Raw genomic sequence first — 7,026 nt, forward strand, 5'->3', positions numbered from 1 at the left:
GTGCACAGGAATGCAAGAGGCTACAGAGAGAGTAAATTTATTATGAAAGTACATCTGTGACCACGTATAACCCTGAGGTTCATTTTCTTCAGGCATTCACAGTAAATCCAAAGAAACACGATAGAATCAATGAGAGATTGCACCCAGCAGGATGGACAAACAACCGAAGAGCAAAAGACAATATAATGCAAATAAAAAGGAAAACTAATAAAATAATAAGCAATAAATATCAAGAACATGAGATGAAGAGTTCCTGAAAGTGAGTCCATAGTTTGAAGGAATAGTTCAGCCTGTTCCATCACAGATACAGCTGTCCTCACCAGAGGCAGTGCCTCAGGAATTCCCTTTGGGCCGTAACGTACGTTCCAACCATGAGCCCATTTGCCCGCCCGAGGTCCGAATCCTTTTATTCCCGGGAGGAATCGGAGGTGGGGGATGCCGGAAATCCAGGCCAACACACACAAAAAGCTGGAGCAACTGAAACACTCTGGGCCACACCCCGGTGAATCAGAAACACAGGAGATTCTGCAGATGCTGGAGATCCAGAGCATCACGCACAAAAAACTGGAGCAACTCAACAGGTCAGGCAGCATCTCTGGAAATGAATACACAGTCGATGTTTCGGGCTGAGACCCTTCATCAAGACTGGCTAGGAAGGGGGATGAAGCCAGAACAAGAAGGGTGGGGAGGGGAGAAGTACAAGCTGGCAGGTGATAGGTGAAGGGCAAGGTGGGTAGGTAGGGGAGAGGGTTGAAGGCAGAAACTAAAACACCACTTTCATACCTACCTGCACCAGCACCGCAAGCAATGTGTTCCAAGCACCCACCATTCTGTAAAAAAAACCTTGCTTCATATATCTCTTTAAAACCTTTCCCTCTCATCTTCAATCTTTCTCCTCGAGTATTTGACATTTTCAGAGAGAAAGACTGCCTATCTCCCATGTCTATATCGCTCATAATTTTCTGTAAGACATAGAAGCAGAATTAGGCCACTCAGCCCATCAAGTCTGCTCCACCTGCCAGCCATGTCTGATTTGGCTTTTACTTTCCTGAACCCTATTCTTCTGCCTTCTCCCCGTAACCATTAACCACTTTAGTGATCACGGACTTACCAATCTCTGCATTAAACATACCCAGTTTCATGGTCTCCGCAGCCGTCTGTGGCAATGAATTCCACAGATTCACCATCCTGTGGCTAAAGGAATTCCTCCTCATCTGTGATCTAAGGAGACATCTCTGGCCCTCTGGTCCGAGACTCTCCACTATAGGAAACATTAAACGCTCCTCATCTGTTAACTTGGAGGAAAGTGTGAGATATCATAGGGGTGTTATCGCTGTTCACCACACTCTCACTGGGAGCACCTCACTTTCTAACACTCTGCAACTCATGTTCCCAATATCATTTCTTTTTTATTTGCACTGTTTGTCTCCTTTTGGATATTGGATGTTTGATGGTCTCTATGTTGAATTTTTAATAAATTCCATAGTATTTATTTTTTCTCTGTAAATGCACGCAGAAAAGTGAGAACCTGGGATATGAGTTCAGGAAGTGTGTGGTGACAAAAACATTCTTTGATAATAAATTCACCTGGACTTGGACCTTGTCACAGTGACCCTCATCCTGATGGCGTAATTGACCTGTGTCCCTGGATGCTCCTGGGTCTGGTGTCGGGGTAAGCTCCCCTCACTGTCTGAACTAATGTCTGAGTTTTGTGTTTCAGAGGTGATCTATGCGGAGGTGGTGAAGAAACAGTAATCGGCAAGGAGGACTGAACCCAGGAGGAGGAGGCTGCACCATTTCCATCCTCGGTCCAGGAGAGACTGCACTCACTCCTGACATGTCTATGCTTCTGAAATACAGTTGTAACATGCTGTAGGGTTTCACTGATAATGTAATGGTTTCTCTGTAGCAGCAATGTTTGGGTTATGACTAGAGATAATGGTTTGGAATGCTGTTGTTCTTTCTTGTGACTCTGGAAGAGAGATTTTTGTTTTTTTTTTTGCCTGGAAGAGATGAGGAGAGAAGACGCGAATGGAGAGAGTTGGTAGACCGCCGGACGGGGTGGACTTGGAGCGAGTGTCCGAAGGACATCGATGATCGGAGGAGGTCGATGGTGGACAATTGGTTTATCAGTGAGCTCCAACATTGCACAATAGACTGTTTCATAAGATTGGGCCCTTTCCCTTTTTTGTTTTCTTTACTAACCATATAGTCAAAGTAAGAATGATAAAGCTTGACCATTTAATCGCATATTGTGCACTGTTTGTTATTTCAGGGTACTGATTTGTAACAGGGGTCACATCACGCAGCATCCTCCCAAACGAGATTTCTTAAGTTTGGCGGGACCGGAGGCTATCACCCCTATATTTAGCCACCAGCTGAAGCGAGAGTTACAATTGTGGGTGCTCATCCGGGATAGATTCCGTTGGATGCCGTGTGATTACCCTGAGCGATGAACCAGTGGGGCAAATATTTGTACTCCGGATGAATTGTTCATTCACCTGTTAAGTGCTGTTGAAGTTGCAATGGTGGGCGAAGATTTGATAAAATGGCTGGCGCAGCTCTCGTTTTAATGCAGACCAGCGGTGAGGTGGTGAAGCTGGGGGGGGGGGGGCGGAGATTTCAAAGACAGGGTTCTCTCCTTTCTGAGGAGTGAGGGGAAAGAGTGGTCGGATTTGGAATGTCTAATTAGTGCGTGTCCCCCGGTGAAGAGTGAGAATTCTGAGGTAGTATCCGCCCTTACTTCTCTGACGAATAAATGGAAAAATTGGATTCAAAGTCCCAACTATGGTGGGCTCCACCTATTCTCTGGAATAACACCCACCCCTAAGGGGGGGGGGGAGGAGGAGTATGAGACTTGGGCAGAGCGGACCTCTCAGTTGCTAGATGAGTGGCAGTGCTCTGATGACGTAAAGCGACAGAGATAGGTTGTAAGTTTGACTGGGTGGGCGGCTGACATTGTGAGTGCTGTCAGGTTGAAATATCCCGTAGCGACAGCTTTGTCAATTTTCTGCAAGCACTGGACAATGCTTTTGGCTCGACTAGAAGCCCAGTGGAGCTCATGGTGGGGTTTCAGAACATGCGTCAGGAGAAGGGGGAGAAGCTTTCTGCTTTATTTTTCGGCTAGAGAGGCAGCTAAATTGCTTGCAGTGCAGAGGGGTCATTCAGGCGGCTGAGGTGGATCAGTTAAGAATGGACCAGATAGCCAGGGGCGCCCAATCCCATGACCGTATTGTGTGGGGTCTCCGACTCTCCATCTTTTGTTGAGCTGATCAGAGAGGTACTGGAAGAGGAGAACGCAGTGGAGACGTGGGAGGACTCTGTCAGCTGGGTACAGTCCTCAGTAGTAGTCCCTGTGGTGAAGTGACCACAAATAGCCTACTCCGGAGAGTGGTAGAGGAGATTGTGGCAGAGTTGAGAATGGAGATATGTCGGCTGCTAACAGCGGGTGTGACCCCCTCCAAATGATGGAGCTGATGGTGGGGTGGATTCCCCAAGGGGATGAACAATGCGGAGGGCTGCTGGCAGCAGGTGTCAAGCCAGAAGGAGAGTGAGCCCTCCGGTATCTCAGCAGGGAGAGTCGTTGGGAAAACCTAGAGGAGACCCAGTGAGGGAACGGCCTGGTGTCTCTGGGGGAACACGTTCCCAGCAATGTACCAAGGAACCCCCGAAAGCGAAAGGCCCAATTCCTGAGGGGTGACTGGGTTCATGCTCCAGTGTGTCGATTCGAATAGAGGGTATTTATGCTAAAGCCATACTCGACACTGGGTCGCAGGTCACGTTGTTGTACCATTCGTTTTACAACCGGTATCTGAAGCATTACCCCTTGACCCCATTCAGGGCACTGGAGGTGTGGGGTATCAGTGCTGGTGATTATCCATATGACAGTTATCTGTCAGTGAAACGGGAGTTCTCGGAGGCCGAAGTGGGAGTGTCTGAGGTCCTTGATTCTATGGTGCTAGTTTGTCTGGACCCTGTTGAGATGGGCTGCGTTTCAATTCGGGTGGGGACCAACACCCCTCTTGTGAGGAGGATGATGGGGGCCTGCAAGGAGAAGGCGGGCGAGAGCTTTCTGGGGACATTGTCTGTGCACCCGGGGTTTCCAGCTGCTTTCGAGGAAGTGCGTGACTGCATTAGGCCAGACACTGAATTTAACGACGCACTCACTGTGTGGCTCACCCAGTCCAAGCCAATGGTAGTACGGCCCAGGGAAATAGCGAGAGTGATGGGGACACCCAGATTTCCCGGAGTGCCTGCGGGAACCCCTTGGGGAATCCACCCCCCACCATCAGATCCATCATATGGGGGGGGGGGGGTCACACCGCTGATAACAGCCAACGTATCTCCATTCTCAACTCCGCCGCAATCTCCTCTACCGCTCTCCGGGGTATCCGTGGTCACTTCACCGCGGGGGACCACTACCGAGGACTGTACCCTGCTGACGAGTCCTCCCGCGTCCCACCGCATTCTCCTCTTCCCGTACCTCTCTGAACAGCTCAACAAAAGATGGAGGGGGCGTGCCTTACGAGTGCCTGAGTGTTCCCTCTTAGTGGTGTCACGTACCCCGTGATGGGTTAAAGAACCAGCAGAAATGGAAAACTCTTCGGAGTCTGGGATTGCTATCGACTAATAGTGTTTATTAGTAACTACGCAATACGGTAATATAAATGCAGATATATCAAACAGGTTAGCATTGATTATAGGTATATATAAGTGTGGAAATAGGAAAAAACCCAGGCTTTTCAAACCTGGGGTGACTGGATACAGTCTTACAATGATGAAGAAAGTTCAGTTCAGTTCATGGTATTTAGATGAGTAGAGTTGGAGAGAGAGAGAGAGGTGTGTTGGTTTCCAGGTGAGCTGGTGCCGTCGATCTTCCCGTTGTCCTCCAAAATCCTTTCCAAGTCACCGACTGTGACCACAACAAAGGGGACCGTTGTAATTTTAATCCCCAAGTATATAAAAAAGTCATTAACTAATTTAAAAGGTAAATTTCCATAAATTGGAACCTGTCTATTTAAGGAGAACAATTCACTCTTATTAAGATTCAATTTATACCCGGAAAAATTACTAAACTGAGCCAACAATGATATAACTGCAGGAATGGATTTCTCAGGATCAGAAAAATATAATAACAAGTCATCTGCGTATAATGATAATAAAATCATAAGGAGTTATTCAAGGTTAATTTTTTACCCTTAATTGATCAGATTAACTGTTTGTTCACTAAATGGTCACCATTGTCTTTATCTCTGATAGGTCGGATTAATGCTATTAAGATGATTATTTTACCCAAGTTCTTATATATATTTCAAGCGGTACCAATTTTTATTCCAAAATCCTTTTTTGACAATGTTGATTCAAAAATTTCCTCATATATATGGCAGAACAAAAATCCTAGATTAGGTAAAAGATATTTACAGAAGGCAAGGAAGGAAGGTGGATTGGCATTGTTTAATTTTAGAGTTTATTATTGGGCAATTAATATCGATATTTGAAATATTGATTAAGGGATTGGGATTTATCTCCTAGTCCTCATTGAGTAAATCTGGAAACTAAATCTGTACAAGGATTTTCATTGGGTTCTATTTAGGGACTTCTCTTCCCTTTGCTCTTTCTAAATTGCATAAACGAATTGACAATCCGATAGTCAAACACACTTTATGTATATGGTTTCAATTTCGGAAATTTTTTGGGCTGAATCAATTTGTTTTAACTATTCCTATTGTATCCAATTTCTTTTTTCATCCTTCTATTATGGACCAAGCTTATTCAGCTTGGAAGACTAAAGGAATACTATGATTTTCTGATCTATTTTTGGATAATTGTTTTATGTCTTTTGAACAATTATCTAATAAATATAATTTGCCCAGATCTCATTTTTTTTAGATATTTACAGATTAGGAATTTCTTAAACACTGTACTTCCTACCTTTCCAAATCTTGATTCTTCAGGTATTTTGGAGAAATTGTTAAAACTAAATCCTTTTCAGAAGGTGTAATATCAAATGTTTACAATATAATTATGAAAACACGTTCAGATGCCTTTTATAAGATTAAAAATGATTGGGAAAGAGAACTTAACTTTATTATCCCTATTGAGAATTGGGATAAAATTCTTCAATTAGTTAATTTATCCTCTATATGTGCTAAAACGTTCATTGATACAGTTTAAAGTTGTGCACAGGGCTCAAATGTCCAAGGATAAATTGGCTCGTTTTTTATTCCCATATAAATCCTATATGTGACAGATGTCATTCTGAGATAGCTTCTTTAACTCATATGGTCATGTCCGCTTTTGAAAAAATATTGGAAAGACATTTTCGATATTATTTCTACGGTATTGAACATTGATTTACAACCACATCCTATTACTGCAGTCTTTGGTTTACCAATGATGGGGTCAATCCATTTATCTTCTTCTGTTTGTTGGATGATTGCATTTCTTACATTAATGGCTAGAAGATCTATTTTGTTGAATTGGAAAGAAATTAATCCCCCTACCATATTTCATTGGTTTTCTCAAACTAATGTTATGTCTAAATTTGGAGAAAATTAGAAGTGTCGTATATGACACTTCTATTAAATTTGAAAGATTTGGAGGCCATTTATTCAATATTTTCACATGATGTAATTTGACCCTGTTCCAATCCTATTTGTTTTTCCGGTTTGATTTAAATATATATATATGTTGAGAGGATCGGAGTTGGGGACACTGATGATTTTGTAATTTTTTTTTATAGATACTATAAACAGCCCATTTTTAAAAAAAATTCTTCTTCCTTTTTTTCTCTCAATAGTTAGTTTAGTTTTTCTTAGGGTATTAATATTTTTTTTTCTTTTTTTCATGTTTTTTTTCCAACATGAATTACTTAGTTTTTTTTGTCTCGTTTATATGATATTTGTATCATTCATGATTTGAGAAGACAACTATAATGTACTTATTGCTTATGTATCCTTTTATGTTCATTTTAATTTTGTAAGTTTGTAATCCCATTATCTATGTACTAATCTTATCATCCTGATA

At 42.8% G+C, this 7,026-nt stretch overlaps 1 protein-coding gene across 2 annotated transcripts in view; it reads left to right on the plus strand.

Annotated features, from left to right (window-relative positions):
- The window catches only part of LOC140728817 (uncharacterized), an 84,902-nt gene extending 82,652 nt beyond the window's left edge, over positions 1 to 2,250 (plus strand). For both annotated transcript variants that reach the window (XM_073047789.1, XM_073047791.1), the window contains one exon: positions 1,721 to 2,250. In XM_073047789.1, coding sequence (XP_072903890.1) covers positions 1,721 to 1,755 — 35 coding nt within the window. In that variant the 3' untranslated portion in view covers positions 1,756 to 2,250. The remainder of the gene's footprint in view (positions 1 to 1,720) is intronic.
- The last annotated feature ends 4,776 nt before the right edge of the window (positions 2,251 to 7,026 follow it).

This window comes from Hemitrygon akajei, chromosome 6 (assembly GCF_048418815.1).
Source record: "Hemitrygon akajei chromosome 6, sHemAka1.3, whole genome shotgun sequence".
Taxonomy (NCBI): Eukaryota; Metazoa; Chordata; class Chondrichthyes; order Myliobatiformes; family Dasyatidae; genus Hemitrygon; species Hemitrygon akajei.